Source organism: Girardinichthys multiradiatus, chromosome 9 (genome assembly GCF_021462225.1).
Source record: "Girardinichthys multiradiatus isolate DD_20200921_A chromosome 9, DD_fGirMul_XY1, whole genome shotgun sequence".
Classification (NCBI taxonomy): Eukaryota; Metazoa; Chordata; class Actinopteri; order Cyprinodontiformes; family Goodeidae; genus Girardinichthys; species Girardinichthys multiradiatus.
Window position 1 is genome coordinate 34,926,790 of NC_061802.1, and position 16,349 is coordinate 34,943,138.

Consider the following 16,349-nt stretch of genomic DNA (forward strand, 5'->3'; position numbering starts at 1 on the left):
ATTGATCTAAAAGTTGAAAACTGAATTTTAAAATGGTTGTTTTACTGCTTATTTGGCCTCCAGACGCTTTGGGTCGTAAAGTGGGTCTGGTTTTACAAACAGAAAAAATGTATGAAATATCATAAGCTGTGTATTTAGTGTAGGATAATGTATCACTTTTTAAAATAATTTCCATTTTAAAAAATAATTCTATATGCAGTCCTGTTATGCAGATTCCCATAAGCCATGTAGTGTTCACAGTAAATATGTGGAAGAAGATGACTTGGTCAGGTGAGATGAAAGTGAAAATGTTTGGCCTTAAAATTATTAAAATACCCTGGACACACATTCGCCACTGGTGAAACATGGTGCTGTGGGGATGCTTTTCTTCAGCAGGCATATAGGCTGTCGCAGACAACCCTAAACATCAATGCATATCCATTTTTTAGCATGGCCAAGACTTAGATCTATTTGAAAATCTTTGGCAATATTTAAAAAACAGATTTTCACAAACACACTCCATCCAATCTGAGCTTAGGTTCAGGCTGTAAATCTGGTAGAGAGGTGCCTCAAAACATTTGCAGCTGTAATTCCAGTTAAAGGCGATTCTTTTGACGCCGGGGTGGCTGAACACAAATACATGCTACACTTTTTAGATTTTATTTATAGACGTTTGAAACCCATGCAACATACAATCCCAATAAAACATACTGAAGTTTGTTTGTAACCTGACAAGAAGCTCAATTGATTTTACAAGGCATTTAAAATAGAGCTGCTTTAAGGTGGTGCAGACGGGCCTTTTCCACAATGCTGAACCAAAACTGTGTTGATCAATAGAAAGCCCTCTATAGTTCCATACTTTAGCTCAAATGTCCAGAATGTTATAAAAACTAGTCTAAATCTAAGTTTGGAGAAGTATGGAATTTTGAAAATGTGTAGGAACCCTGAGGACAGCAGAGGCATCCACCATAGTATGGCATGTCACATTATAACATGGTCAGCAGTTTCCTCTTAATCATGGTTCCTATTTTAGGGTGGGAAAGAAAGAATTTTCCAACAACTCTTCATGCATTCAAATGAATCCCTCCTTGGCAGATAACTATTTTGCCCTCATTGTATATTATATACAAATAAGATAAACTTTTTAAGACTGACGCGTCGGGAAGCGGAGCAAAACGTAGATATATTCACACATTTCCCACGGACAACAACAAGAGGACTCCTATTCCGTCCACATCATTATTACCATTTGTGTCCAGAAGAATATATTTGCACAAATGGACTCAAATTTTCAGTAAAATCTGCTTCCAAGTTTTCTGCAGTTTTGTCTACTGATACAAGTGATTAAATAAATTTGCTCTAAATGATCAGTAATTCGTAAAACATTTCGACCCTCGGAATAGACCCATATATCAAGTTTCCTGTCACATGATACTAAAGGCTTCAGCAGGTAAATACAGAGGGTGCTGCAGGCCCAGAGGCATGGTTTTAGTGCTCAGAGCTCTGCTACAATCAAGCGTGCAGGCGTTTATAAAATCATTCACAGCAGCATGCTTGAGCTCTCTGCAATGTCATGCATATGTTTAAAGATCCATCCACCTTTTCAGACTATAAAGAACTTGGCAACATTGTTGGGGCCAACGAAAGTGGCCCCTCCGTCCGGTGTTTGATGCTCCTCGACGTTTTCTGGCGTGAAAAACATCTACTTCCCCCACAGTCAGGCGGATGAGAGCGAGCACAAATACAAACTCAGCTTATCACAACTTTAATTTTCCATCACAGGACTCGCACGTGAAAATATTTGTTTTGAAACGAACACAAAGGAAATAAATAATGTTAGTGTGTGCAAAGGTTTGCATTGTCTCTGCCTTTTACTCAGTTGTCGTTTTAAGGAATCCGTGAGCTATTGTGTGCGAGATAGGCCTCACAATCGCCCACGCATGCACTCTCACACTACTCCCTTTTCTGTGGCGAGACCACTTTTCATGTCCTCTTCTTCATCAGGGACCACCGTTTTCTGAAAGGGAAGATACAAAAGGATGAAACGCCTCCATTGCTGTGTGTGAGCTTAAAAAGAATCTTGCTGTGAGTGTTCCTTCACCTATGTGATGTTACTGCGGGGGTGGACGACGACTTGTGTGCGCCGGCTGGCCGGTGCGGGTTCTGTGTCGCTGCAGGCTCTCCAGGATGCTTTCGGCCAGCAGTTTGACATCCCTGTGGGTCTGTGGGTTCGTATGAACGTGCTCCAGCTGGTCCAAGCCACCCTCCTCCAGCAGCATGCTGCAGTAGCGCGAAGCTGTGGCAAAGTGGAAACAGAATATTGAAGAGGTGAGCAGGTTGAGCCAGTTCTACGTTACTGCGATTTTGTGACATAGACCAACACAAAGTCTTGTATTATTATGCATGGTTTTCTCTTACCAGTACAAATCTGAAAAGTGTGGCATGTACTTGTATTCAGCCCCCCTGGTTTAACAGTTTGTAGAACCAGTCTTCAGAAGCTAGAGACTGAAATATTTAACCTATCTGCTTTACTAAACAGCTCAAGCTCAGACAGAACAGATGACGAACATCTGTCAACATCAACTTTAAAATCATGACAAAAGTTCTTATTTGGATTAAGGTCTGGACTTGGACTGGTTTCAGTTCTTTTCTATCATCGAACATGTTTTCTTTTAGTACCGTCCGGGATTTAGCCCCATTCATCCTTCCATTAACTCTGACCTGCAACCCTGTACTGCTTAAGAAAAGCATCCTGAACATGATGGTGCCAACACCGTGTTTTAAAGTGGGCAAGGTTTTCAGGGTGTTTTGTCTTCCTCCACACATTTAGTATGTAGGCTTACAAGTTCAGTCTTACTCTTATCTGACCAAATCATTTTTTGTATATGTGTACGGTCTTGTGACAAACTGCAAAGACTTTATTTTCTTTCAACACTTCAATAATCTGTGCAACAATTTGCAGAGTGCATGACTAACTGTTGTCCCTGTCAACCCTCTCACATGAGCTGTTGATTTCTGCAGCTCCTCCAGAGTTACCTTAGACCTCTCGCTGCTTCTGTGATTAATGCTCTCCTGGCCCAGCCTTTCAGTTTAGGTGGACAACCATGTCTTTATAGGTATGTAGTTGTGTCATACTCTTTCTGTTTTCAGATGATGGACTGAACAGAGCTCCATTAGATGTTCAAAGCTTGTGTTTTCTTTTTATAAATACATTAAAAAAACATGTATTGTTTTCTTGCCACTTTCAATTATGCACCACTTTGTGTTGCATTGTCATAAAATCCCAGTCAAATACATAACAATTTGTTGTTTTCAGCTGACGTGTCAAAAAAAAGTATTATGAGTATGAATACTTTAACAAGGTATGTACAAATATCTGAGCCTCACCATTTTTGCTGCACACGTGTTGCATGGCCCAGGCTGCCCACAGCTGGACACCAGGTGTGTGAAAACACTCCAGCAGGGGAAAGAACGGGTTAAAAGACCTGGAGAACATATTCTCATACGTTATAAGGTTTAATAAACAACCTCTTTGTATCCTATAACAATAATATCTACTTTTTACTTTCATTGGATGGCAAATCAGAAGGTAAAAATGTAAAACAATAGCAAGCTGTTTTTCTGCACATGTGCATCTCACCTGTAGGCCACCATTTCACACTCAGGAGGGGGCCACTTCATGATGGCAGCGTGCTGGAGAGGCACACACATAAATTACCACAGTGCTTCATGTAGTTCAGATCAACCGCTTTGAAGCATTTCTGCTGAATTCCTACCAGCTGTTCCAGCAATGAGAACCGCAGACCCGGGCTCAGCGTCCAGGCCTTCTCTCCTCGTGACGTCAGATGTGCGAGGATCCCTGCGGCGAAGTAGCTGACCTCCACCTCGGGGCTGTGCAGCAAAGTTCTGATGTGGTCCAGGAAGCTCGGCACCATCAGTTCTCCGTGCAGTTCCCTGACTTCTGCTATGTTGTTCTGGACAGCAGAGGGTGGTGGAGGAATGTTGAGGTCTTAATTTAGGTGATCATGCTCTAAGAGTAGTAAAAGTATGGTAAACTTACCAGAAGACCAAGAACCTTCTGCTGGATGGAAGATTCGTTCGGGAAAGACTGCAGGGGACAAGTGCAAAACAAAACTGAGCCACAATGCCCTACAGTTTTATACAAATGTACTATGCACTGATTAACACATGATTAATGATAATTAACTACTATAGAAATCTGCCCTGAGCTGTCTTCATGCAGAACTTTATCTTCATGTACAGGGGTTGGACAATGAAACTGAAACACCTGGTTTTAGACCACAATAATTTATTAGTATGGTGTAGGGCCTCCTTTTGCGGCCAATACAGCATCAATTCATCTTGGGAATGACATATACAAGTCCTGCACAGTGGTCAGAGGGATTTTAAGCCATTCTTCTTGCAGGATAGTGGCCAGGTCACTACGTGATACTGGTGGAGGAAAACGTTTCCTGACTCGCTCCTCCAAAACACCCCAAAGTGGCTCAATAATATTTAGATCTGGTGACTGTGCAGGCCATGGGAGATGTTCAACTTCACTTTCATGTTCAACAAACCAATCTTTCACCAGTCTTGCTGTGTGTATTGGTGCATTGTCATCCTGATACACGGCACCGCCTTCAGGATACAATGTTTGAACCATTGGATGCACATGGTCCTCAAGAATGGTTCGGTAGTCCTTGGCAGCCCATCTAGCACAAGTATTGGGCCAAGGGAATGCCATGATATGGCAGCCCAAACCATCACTGATCCACCCCCATGCTTCACTCTGGGCATGCAACAGTCTGGGTGGTACGCTTCTTTGGGGCTTCTCCACACCGTAACTCTCCCGGATGTGGGGAAAACAGTAAAGGTGGACTCATCAGAGAACAATACATGTTTCACATTGTCCACAGCCCAGGATTTGCGCTCCTTGCACCATTGAAACCGACGTTTGGCATTGGCATGAGTGACCAAAGGTTTGGCTATAGCAGCCCGGCCGTGTATATTGACCCTGTGGAGCTCCCGAAGGACAGTTCTGGTGGAAACAGGAGAGTTGAGGTGCACATTTAATTCTGCCATGATTTGGGCAGCCGTGGTTTTATGTTTTTTGGATACAATCCGGGTTAGCACCCGGACATCCCTTTCAGACAGCTTCCTCTTGCGTCCACAGTTAATCCTGTTGGATGTGGTTCGTCCTTCTTGGTGGTATGCTGACATTACCCTGGATACCGTGGCTCTTGATACATCACAAAGACTTGCTGTCTTGGTCACAGATGCGCCAGCAAGACGTGCACCAACAATGTGTCCTCTTTTGAACTCTGGTATGTCACCCATAATGTTGTGGGCATTTTAATATTTTGAGCAAAACTGTGTTCTTACCCTACTAATTGAACCTTTACACTCTTCTCTTACTGGTGCAATGTGCAATCAATGAAGACTGGCTACCAGGCTGGTCCGATTTAGCCATGAAACCTCCCACACTAAAATGACAGGTGTTTCAGTTTCATTGTCCAAGCCCTGTACGTTTTAATGCTTCTGTGTACCTCCAGCACTTTAATGAACAACTCCAAGCCTTGGTTCTCAATAAAATGGCGACAGGTTGTAGGTGATTCATCTGTCAGGTTCCAGAGTGCACTCAGTGTAAATTTCAGGGTCGCATCCACCACATTCTGACTCGCCTTCTGACGCACAATGTGCAGCAGTTGCTGCAAACCGGGGAGAGAGTAGATTTAGTTAAAATTGCCCAGTTTTCTGTTAAGTCAGTGGTTTCTTCAGACATGACAGGAATCATACCTTCACAATGAACAGCTCTGCTCCCAGCTGGGCGGTCTGTTCTGTGGACAGCTGCACAGAACAAACATCATCATTAAAAAGATCTGGAACGCAGGGAAGACTGTAAGCCTAACACAACTTGTACCTTAGCAGCCAGTATGGAGATAATAGCCACAGCCATCCTCTGCATGTTTTGATCTTCATGGTTGCAGAGCCACTGCATCACCAGTTTGGCGGCTTCAAACCTTGTGAACAGAAATGTTTGACGATTCACAATCCAGGCCTTTGACAGAGGATGCTACATGGGAGGGTGCGCATCATTCAGTGTCACGTGGAGCAGATATTAACGTATGTTTCTCACCTGTTGAATGGAACCTCCTGTAAAATGCGATCGCTGCACAGAGACAGCAGGCAGTTCTTCTGCAGCTATAGAAAGACAAAGCAGAACCTGTAAAAACCTCAGGCTGTGGCCAAATAATTTCTGGTAAAATCCATGAATTTGGTTGTAAAAGGTCAAAACAAAACAAGAAAGGGGAAGCTAAATGTTCGGATTGTTCAAAGTTCCTCCATGTATTAAAATTTTAAGCTGTCACAACACAGTTTCAGATTTACACCCATTTTTTTTTCATGTTCTGATGTGTTCCAACTCACTGGAAGAGAACCAGGCCAGCGACATGGGTTAGCTTTACCAGACCAGTAAAGAATATATCTGATGCACATTTATGCAAACTGGGAGGTTTTTTTCCCTTTCTTTTGAATTAAGCACCATACAACAGAGATCATATTTAGACTATTAACACCATTATGCTTATCAGTGCACGGCTTACCGGGGGTTAAAACACAAGTCATGGGCTGGTTACCAGTATCCAGATATACTGGGAGGTTAGAATTTTTTCCCATTGTACTTTTACTATGGTTTTAGTTAGTTTAAGAAGGTGCCAGAGTGAGCGGAGATTCCTCCAACTCTATAGAACATCACTGCCATACCGCCACAGTTGCTGCGCACTGCCAGACAGCTGGCTGAGAGAAAACTGCTACACTATTTCCCCACTTACAAAAAAGACAAATTTTACAGCGATGGTGGAAACTGAAGGAGTGCCAAGCTGCACTCTTATTAAAGTAATGCTCTAACAGTTAACAGATAACCTGATAATTAACCAGCTATCGTCAGCATGTTGGACTCCCAGTCTAGTTCTATAAAGAGAACACCGAAAATGGGTTAATATTCTGCCCCATAAGTTTTTCATAATTAAATAAATGTTAGAAATCATTATAACTGCAATATTCAGTATGTTCAATTATTGCTGCAGCAGTATGAATTATTCATTTTTTTTTATTTAAATAAAAGGAATATTTAATGGAGATAGATAATGTAGAGTTTTGTTTACTGCTGATGTAGAAATACTGTGGTATTTTTATTCAAGGTTATTATTTAATGAGAATCTTATTCTAGTCCATGCCTATCACGCACCATAAACACAATGTATCACGCCAAACTCAGATCTGGCAGTGTAGACGGTGAACACTCACCTTTTTCTACGGAGGACACTTAGTTCACTGAGTGAACACCCCCACAGGGACGTGTACTTAGTCCCCTACTGTACACTGACGACCGCACCCCATCCGACCCAAACAACTCCACTGACGACACAACAGTGATCGGGCTAATCACAGGGGAAGACGAGTCTGCGTACAGGGACGAGGTGGAACAACTGTCGTCATGGTGTAATAGAAACTATCTGGTCCTGAACGCCACAAAAACAAAGGGAGTCATAGTGGACTTCAGGTGAAACACAACTGACCTTGAACCCATATGCATCAATGGAAACTGTGTGGAGTGGGTCTGAGATTTTAACACCGAACTGATCAAGAAGGTACAGGGACGGATCCTCTTCCTGAGAGTCCAGAAACCAAACAACGTAGCCCAGGACCAGCTGGTGTCCTGCCCATGTAAAGACAGCACTGCAGAGGATTAAGGAGGAGATGACCCCCCCTTGCTATCTACTACCCTCCGGTAGACGGTACAGGACCGTCAGAGCAAACAAACAGACTGAAGAACAGCACATACCCAAGAGCTGTTGCTGTGCTGAAATACATTCCCACTTAGTGCTATGAGCAATTCCAGTGCAATTTAAAAAGAACAAGAAGTTTTTATTGTTCTGATGATGTGCTGTTATTAGTGTTACTGTTTGATATGTGTCTGTTTTCTAGTTGGTTTGGTTTTATTTCATACATATCTCTTTTAACTCAATCACTAGATTCCTATTATTTTATGCCATTTTCCTTCTTTACTCTCTACGTTGATATAAAGGACCGGCTAAAATTATTCCGTTGTTCTTGTATAACAACAAGAGACTTGAATCGAATAACATGCTTCTTACAAACACGCTTAATTGTTCTGAAGTCAACTACAATATGTCTCAAACTGGGAGAATAAAGACAATAAATCTGCCAAATTTGACTCAGATTTGATAGTTACAAATCCATCCGTCACCTTCTACAGTCAGCTCATGAAATGTGAGAAAGGACAATAAATGGACACCGTCTTAATTTTGGGTGTTGTTTATTACTTCTACTACCCTGAACGTTATTACCCTCGACCTATTCTGGGCATTTTGTTGTTTGTGTTTCAACCGCTGGGTTCTGTTCATGTGAACTACATCGAGTGATGCTGAAAGGGTTGCACCTCTATGCTGCTCTTTACCAGGAGTGACTGGAAAAACAAAACTCCTCGCATGAAACTAAAACGCCGTGATTTTCAGCAAGATGAATGACTATTTCACAACGGCTTCACTCTTTATCTTATGGAAAGTCACTCCAGACTCCGTGCAAACTGGGGACTGTAACAAGTTGTATTTCACAGATGAAGACTTCTGCCTGCACTGCACGTGTCGCAGAGATAGAGAAACAGGTTAAAGAATGACCCCTAACATCTACAAACTCATGTAAAAGGTTACGTTAGTCCAGATGCACTTCATGACGGAGCAAGAATAGATGATTCATGAACTTTTACCTGTTGGTGGTTGGGGAACGTCCTCATGGCCTCCAGGAGGAGCTGGGTGACCGTACTCAACAGCCGGACGGGCATTCCTGCTGCCAGGTCCTGCTTTGTCAGGTTGAACACACACGCGCTGGCTGCCAGCTGGACGTTTAGAGTGGCTGGATGATTCTTCATGCCCAAAACTACCAGCTAAACAGAAAATCAAAGCAAAAGTTATAAGAACAGAGAGAAGGTATTGGTCACAATACTTAAGTAATGCTTAAATAAGGACTAAGTAGCCCTTATGTAATGCTTAGAAATGTTGTTTAGAACAGACAATGTTCTTGATATGAGACATTATACAGATTCTATGCATGGAAAATAATGTTTTTTTTCCTTTCAAATTATGTTAAGGGAACAGTTTCCTGAGTTTACCTTTAGTATGTCTGGCCTCGGTTTCTCCATCACATGAGTCAGGCTGAACAGATGAAACAGGGCTTCCCTGACGAAACCCTCCCTCTCACTATATCGACGCAATGCCTCGCAGATCTGAGTCTCATTAGCTTCTCCAGTTACCTGTTTCCACACAGAAAATGGCTCAACAGACTTGAATTTCTGCACTTTATTTGCTCGTCAATCCCTGTGTGTCCATTCCTACCTTAAGATTTCCTTCTCCAGAGAGGAAGTCGGAGAAGCCAGCGTCTGTGGCCAGCAGGCCAATAAAGGTCATCCCGGGTCTCTCTTCAACAAACGCCCGAACAGCTGTATCTGTCACCTGCAACATTTTGAAGATGTGAGATATACAGTAACTTAGGGTTTAGGTACAGAGGACAAACGGTCATGCACACACACCTGCTTCCTCCCTGAGACATCCAGGGAAACAAGGGCGGGGAGGATCCCTGGCTGGGCGAGCAGCTGACGGGCCACATCTGAGGTAAACTGCTTATCGTCGCTAATGTCCAGGTGCTGCATTGAGCACAAGAGAGGTTCTCTCACCGCAATAATTGTGCATTTCCTGTAGTAAAATAACACCAAGCTGATTACCACTAACCTGCAGTACATTCAGCTGGCTTATGACTCCCAGCAGCTGAGCCGTGCTCATCTCCAGCCTCTTCAGCTGGTGTAGCGTTAGAGAGCGGAGCCGCTCCTTCAGGCCCAGCAGGGGGCTCAGGTTGGTGACTGAGGTGTTGGAGAGATCCAGGCTCTCCAGCCGAGGCAGGGAGCAAACGTCAACAAGCCCGGAGTCGTAGAAGTCCACGTTAGCTAGAGAGAGCGAGCGCAGACCCTGCAGGGTGCTGAAACGATACCAGTTGGGCTCCTCCAGAGAGGACATGGTGAGTCCGGTTAAGACTAACCGCTGAATAGACTCCTGGAGGGTATTAAAGGAAGCGTGTAAAAAGGTTAGAAATTAAATTCATGTTGTAACAGGTGAGGATTGCTCAGCCACACAAAGTGACATCACCCTTTATTTTACCTGACAGTATTTATTGGTAGCCAATCCCTGCAGTATGTCAGGAATGGTCAGGTCCGCGTTGACCCTGGCAGCGTCCAGCTCCAGCAATCTGTGTGGGCATAAAGCTTTCTGGAACGCCTCGGCAGAGATCCGTGCCGTGCGGATGCAGGCTCGTCTCAGCCGTAGGTATTCACAGCTCCTAAACACCCCAACGGTGCTGTCGTTCAGAAGGCCTGGAATGGAATAAAAACCTGTCAGTGACGATCTCTGGGACTTACAGGTATAAAGATGAAAGCGCTGTGTGCAGCACTGCCTCTACCCGGTTAGGACAAACATCTGAAATGTTAAATAGCAAAACGTAGAAGATTAAGAACTTCCTGGCGTTCCTGGCACGAAGGCAAAACAACACAAATCCTCTTATTTCAATTCAGGCTGTTAATATGACCTCACGTTTTAGTACAACACAATTAACTATGACAGTTACTGTATTATATAAATTACATTTCAGTTACATGAAGGGGTGGAGAATGAATTTCATCTGGTTGTCATGGCCTCCCCGTGGAGGGCGTCCCTGGTTCCTCCTACAGAGTGTTGACAGAGCAACACAAAGTGGTGCATAAAAGAGAAATACAAGTAAAATCATACATAGCTTTTAAATTCAATCAAAAAATAAGAAGGCCTCAGACATTTGTTGGAGAACCTTAGTGAACAAACTGCATAATGAAGGCCAAGGAACACAGCAGACAGGGAACACTGATTAGACTATTATATGAAAACTGGAAAACATGCCAGACCCGACAACCTATCAATGCATGGTCATCCACCTAAAGTAGCAAGCAAGGAGGTCATTAAAAAGAGAAGCAGCCAAGAGGCCCTTGGAATCTCTGGAGGAGCCACAGAGATTCACAGCTCAGGTGGGAGAATCTGCTGACATGACAACTAGTTATGAACTCCACAAATCTGGCTTTCATGGAAGAGTTGCAAGAAGAAAGCCATCAGAAGCCTCATTTATGTAGGAAGCTGGTGCTCTGATCAAACGAGACCAAAATTCAACTTTTTGACCTACATGGAAAACACATTGTAAAATGTGTGAAACGTTGTGGTGGCGGCATCATGGTATGGGAGTGGTTTTCCCCAGCAGGCACAGGGCAGCTGGTCAGGGTTCATGGGAATATAGATGAAGATAAATACAGGGCAGAATCAGAAGAAACCATGTAAGAGGATCTACATATATTTGAGGATCTATGGTAAGACGTAAACAGGTAAAGCGTTCGGTTTCTACATGTGCAAAGCTGGTAGAGATTGCAGCTGTAGTTGCAGCAAAAGGTATTTTGAATGTGGCGTTTGAGATGTATATTTGTAAAAATGTCCAGAACTATATATCAGTTTCCATCGTCTTTACAATAATGTGCCACTTTGTATTGGTCTGTCATATATAGTCTTAAACAATGCACACAAGTCTGCGGCTGCAGCATGGGAAAGCGTGAAAATGTTGAGATCATATTAAGAATTTTGCAGGACATGTCTGTGTGGGCGGGTGAGAAATTATTTAAGAGTTTATTTCATTACACAAAAAAAGCCAAAAGGAGTGTAAACAATGGCGGACACTGGCTTCAATTCAACAGTCACACCATTAGATACGAAAAATTAACATCTATAGTGGGGTGAACCGTTTTATGGGCCCCGATTTTCTCAATTTTCGGAGATTGGTGGTCGGCTGATACATGTGAAACCGATCTTATCCATCGATCTAATCTACTTGTCTAACCTATTGTGCAAGTTTTGTTTCTTTTTTAAATTAAAAATGAAAGACTAAGGAACTGCAATGCTCTAAACTTTTAATTTATATTTCAGAGCACCACCTCGTGTACAGTTAAATCGAGGTTGCATTGTTTCACGGGTGTTGTTCAATGTTTTTGAATAAAATAAGATTGAAACTTTGAAAGGTGTAGTGTGACCTTATAACACCTGACAGTGTCAGTTCTAAAAAAAAAACAAAAAAAAATCGGTATCGGCAGGTCAGGCTTTTTAAAGATCAGTAATTGGTGATTGGCCAGAAAACTGGAACTGGTGCACCCCTACTCTATATGTATCTATATGTATCTATTTGTATCTATATGTATCTATATGTATCTATATGTATCTATTTGTATCTATATGTATCTATATGTATCTATATGTATCTATTTGTATCTATATGTATCTATATGTATCTATATATATCTATATGTATCTATATGTATCTATTTGTATCTATATGTATCTATATGTATCTATATGTATCTATTTGTATCTATATGTATCTATATGTATCTATATGTATCTATTTGTATCTATATGTATCTATATGTATCTATATGTATCTATATGTATCTATATGTATCTATTTGTATCTATATGTATCTATATGTATCTATATGTATCTATATGTATCTATATGTATCTATTTGTATCTATATGTATCTATATGTATCTATTTGTATCTATATGTATCTATATGTATCTATATGTATCTATTTGTATCTATATGTAACTATATGTATCTATAAGTATCTATATGTATCTAGGAAATGATGTTTATAAACCATGCATCCCCAAATCTTTAGAGGTCAGGTTTACCTTCAGTGGCCATCTTGGCCAGAAGCTGGTCTGCCAGCTCCTGAGGGAAGAGGACAGCCTCCCTGAAGCTCAAGGAGCCGTCAGGGAGCTTCACGCAGAAACACTCCAGGTTCTGGCTCACATAGGTGAGGCACAGGTCCGTCAGAGCCGCTGGGGAGGCATCATCCTGGAAACAAAAGTAGAAGATGTTTGCTCATCTGATGTTGTTTTTCAAATGAAGGCAAAACTCCAAACTTACCGCGTTTAAAAACAAAGAGGCCATAGCCATGGTTTGAAGGAAATTAGTTGTAGCTTATTCAGCAGAGACCTGCGTCAGTGTGGGTCAGAGGGACCGTGGCTTTGCTTGTTTTCCGACCCAAAGCTGGATCAGACCCTTTCAGTTTCTCTTTCGCCTGCCTGCCCCGACACAGCTGAGCGGAGTGACAGTAAGCAGGAGGATGAACGATGAGCCGAAACCAAGCAGCTAGCTAGCTCACTTGTTGTTGCCTCTGAGTTGGGAAATGTCCCCCGCAGCTAAAACACGCATAGCTGTCCGATGATGCGGGATTCATGTCGACCAAGCGCCGCCAGGACCGAATACCTGCGAAATGAGGAAGTAGTAAGGAGCGCAGTTTTCACGTCGACGTCTGTTTTTTATCCTGGCTGAAGCGAAGAGACAGACAGTAAACAAAGGTCACCACACAGGAAGTACATTAGGAGAGGAGGCTACGCTACGGAAGCCCGCAGAGGATGGTTATGGAAGAGCTAATGTTCCTCGCATTTTAAAGGTTAAGCATTACATGAGGGGCGATGCTAACCAGCTAACTTTCAGAGCAGCTATAGCGCTAACTAAACCATACTGAGTTGTACATGCTGGAGAAGCTTTGGTAACATTCACACCGCTAACTGTACAGCAAGGTCAAGCAGCTCAGCCTCCAGCACGTTTCTGTTGGGCGGCGGACCGGCAGAGGTTCCGAAATGGCTGGGCTTATAAACTTTGAGGACGAGAATGAGGTGAAACAGTTTTTGGACAACTTAGGAGTGGAGTACAGTTTCCAGTGCTACAAGGAGAAGGACCCTGAAGGTAACAGAAGAACCTTGCGCTGTTCACAGATCAGCGGTGCTGAAACACGGACCCTCACATTATGTTATTTTATGCATCATTTTATACTGTAGTGCTGTTATTTAAACTTATGTCATACTATGATGTATTATTTTGACATGGCTTATTTCATCTTATTCCTATTTTAGGAATGTTGTGTGATTTTATTAGGTTTAGTTATTTTATACTGTTTTAAGTTATGTTTTTATGTTGTGGTAAGGTCTTATATTTTGTCATACTACTTTATTTTCTGTTACTTTAAGTTATGACATGTTGTTATTTTAAGTGATATTATTATTTTTTTATTTCATGCTGTTCTGTTTTAAGTGTTTTTGTTTTATGTTATGTTTCCCTGACTGTCAGTAACTGTCCGATGCTTCTTCTCAGGGTGCCAGAGGCTAGCAGATTATTTGGAGGGCGTGAAGAAAAACTTTGACTCTGCAGCACAGGTCCTCAAACACAACTGTGAGACAAATGGACACTCAGAGAGCTGCTACAAAATTGGGGCTTACCATGTCACCGGCAAAGGTATTTAAACGGCCCGTCCGCCATTTCAAAAGGAAAGAAAAGCACCCCTTTACCCATGTTAATGTGGGGTTTTATGAATCGGGGAACAATATCAATCACATGGTCTGAACCAGGGTCTAAAATTACTTCAATATTGACTGAAGTGTGTGAAAACACACTACAGAGTCCACGCTGTCATTTGTTCAGCAAAAAAAAAAAAATTTAGCATCCAAGTGCTACTAATCAAATGCCTATAGTTATTAAGTATCATCAATCTAGGAAAGGTTATAACATAATTTCTAAAAGACCTGAAATCCATTATTCTAGAACGGGTAAGATTACTCAACATAACTAAAGGACTGCTAAAAGAAGAAAGTCTAAACAGATACGGCTGCTTAACTTAGGTTTGCACAGTTGCAAACCTAAGTTGAGACTAAAGTAAAGATGTTGGCCATGATCTTAGAGAAAACCAAACACATCACATCAGGAAATTCCTATTAATGTTTCTCTCTGTGAATAACTACATTTTTCAGCACTGCAAACTCATAGACAAAGTAAAAGCACTTGATTTCCAGGCACACATATTAAAAACTGTATAAAATCAGCCAAAAACACTTGACAGCAACTAGGAAGTACGGTGGTGGAGGTGTTATGATGTGTGATTGGTTTGTGTCCACTGGGTCAACCTTGAACTACTCTGAACAGAAGTGTTCTGAGTCAAATGAGGCCATGTGTCCAACAACTAAAGCTTGAGGTTGTTGATCTAATAATGCTTTACATCTTTAACACATGAAAAGTATAGAAATGAGCCGTGGGATATGTAAGGACAGTTTTTCTTTATGGCTTAATGAAAATATATACTAAAGTATTTTTTTCCCGTCTATGGATACATTTGCTGCTTTAAATTAATCTAATTTTAAATAAGGCAGACAGTTTTGCATTAGTTTTTAAAATTTGACTGTATTTATTATTTTTCAGGCCCAGTTTTATAAAGGATCTCTGTACAATGTCTCAGTCTCTTCTGAATCTGTTCACCAGGTGGAGTGACTGAGTGTCTAAAAACCGCCTACTCCTGCTTCATGCGCTCCTGCAATGCAGGAGGAAAGAAGTCCATTGACGCCTGCCATAATGTCGGCCTGTTAGCGCACGACGGGCGAGCTCTGGAGGGGGGCCCTGACGTGGCGGTGGCTCAGGAGTACTACGAGAAGGCCTGCGCCGGCGGCTTTGCTCCTTCCTGCTTTAACCTCAGCGCCTTGTTCATCGAGGGCAATTCCAAAGGGCTGACGCCGAACATGAGTCAAGCCTTTAGGTACGCCAACCGGGCTTGCGAGCTGGGACACGTGTGGGGGTGTGCCAACGCGAGTCGGATGTGCAGGATCGGGGACGGCACGGAGAAGGATGAGACGAAAGCAGAGGAGCTGAAGAATCGAGCGAGAGAGCTGCATGGTTTAGAGAAGGAAAGGCAGCTAAAATTTGGGGAGTGATTTTTCACACACTTCTGTGACATGATTGTTTCATGTTTTTTGTCCTCCATCACATAGTGTGTTGCTTTAGGCTGTTTGTTTGGAGTAAAACTGGATTATCCAAGTTAAAAGATGGCAATAATGTGTCTTTCAATGCAGCTGTTTGCCAAATTACAGTCCGTAGATTGTGAGAATGTCAGAACTATGTACATTTATATGAAATACAAAAAGTCAGTTTGAAAACAATAAATTAGTCACGTTGTTTTGTGCTTCTACAATTCATGGCCTGTAGCTTCTAAAAGAAATACTGATAAGGTTACATTAAGGTGTTATTAAGAAGCCAAAGACAATAAGGTGTTTTTAATGAGGTCACGGTGTTTTTGAATCCATTGTTTTTCCAGAGTGAAGTGATTATACAGCAAAAAGGGAAGACATGGCCGAATTTCTGGCGGATTTTCTGTAGACCACAAAGGTTAAATTATAAAGACCAGA

At 42.1% G+C, this 16,349-nt stretch overlaps 2 protein-coding genes across 3 annotated transcripts; one reads left to right on the top strand and one right to left on the bottom strand.

Annotated features, from left to right (window-relative positions):
* Positions 1-623: 623 nt before the first annotated feature.
* On the bottom strand, positions 624-13,357 carry zyg11 (zyg-11 family member, cell cycle regulator). Of its 2 annotated transcripts, none has more exons than XM_047374264.1 (18): positions 13,283-13,357; positions 12,807-12,972; positions 10,209-10,420; positions 9,786-10,103; positions 9,587-9,700; positions 9,393-9,509; positions 9,170-9,310; positions 8,768-8,944; positions 6,116-6,180; positions 5,900-5,999; positions 5,776-5,826; positions 5,526-5,687; positions 4,040-4,087; positions 3,756-3,953; positions 3,620-3,672; positions 3,367-3,464; positions 2,081-2,275; positions 624-1,996 (listed from the first exon to the last, which is right to left on the bottom strand). In XM_047374264.1, exons 1-17 carry the CDS (start codon positions 13,355-13,357, stop codon positions 2,091-2,093), a joined length of 2,280 nt encoding a protein of 759 aa, XP_047230220.1. In that variant the 3' UTR covers positions 624-1,996; positions 2,081-2,090. The 2 variants fall into 2 exon arrangements, with proteins under 2 accessions (XP_047230220.1, XP_047230219.1); XM_047374263.1 differs by lacking the exon at positions 13,283-13,357 and adding an exon at positions 13,045-13,186.
* A 380-nt stretch (positions 13,358-13,737) lies between these two features.
* On the top strand, positions 13,738-16,120 carry LOC124873555 (cytochrome c oxidase assembly factor 7). The gene is made up of 3 exons (XM_047374267.1): positions 13,738-13,869; positions 14,275-14,415; positions 15,433-16,120. The coding sequence occupies exons 1-3, from the start codon at positions 13,764-13,766 to the stop codon at positions 15,876-15,878; spliced, it is 693 nt and encodes a 230-aa protein (XP_047230223.1). The 5' UTR covers positions 13,738-13,763; the 3' UTR covers positions 15,879-16,120.
* The last annotated feature ends 229 nt before the right edge of the window (positions 16,121-16,349 follow it).

What these genes read in the sequence shown, in the direction of transcription:
- zyg11 (XM_047374264.1), bottom strand. Translation starts at nt 13,357, where the DNA reads ATGAATCCCGCATCATCGGACAGCTATGCGTGTTTTAGCTGCGGGGGA. An exon ending in GGCCAAGATGGCCACTGAAG is followed by an intron (nt 10,421 to 12,806) that starts GTAAACCTGACC and finishes ATTCCATTCCAG; the next exon opens with GCCTTCTGAACGACAGCACC. An exon ending in ATGTCTCAGGGAGGAAGCAG is followed by an intron (nt 9,510 to 9,586) that starts GTGTGTGTGCAT and finishes AAAATGTTGCAG; the next exon opens with GTGACAGATACAGCTGTTCG.
- LOC124873555 (XM_047374267.1), top strand. Translation starts at nt 13,764, where the DNA reads ATGGCTGGGCTTATAAACTTTGAGGACGAGAATGAGGTGAAACAGTTT. An exon ending in CAAGGAGAAGGACCCTGAAG is followed by an intron (nt 13,870 to 14,274) that starts GTAACAGAAGAA and finishes GCTTCTTCTCAG; the next exon opens with GGTGCCAGAGGCTAGCAGAT. An exon ending in TTACCATGTCACCGGCAAAG is followed by an intron (nt 14,416 to 15,432) that starts GTATTTAAACGG and finishes TCTGTTCACCAG; the next exon opens with GTGGAGTGACTGAGTGTCTA.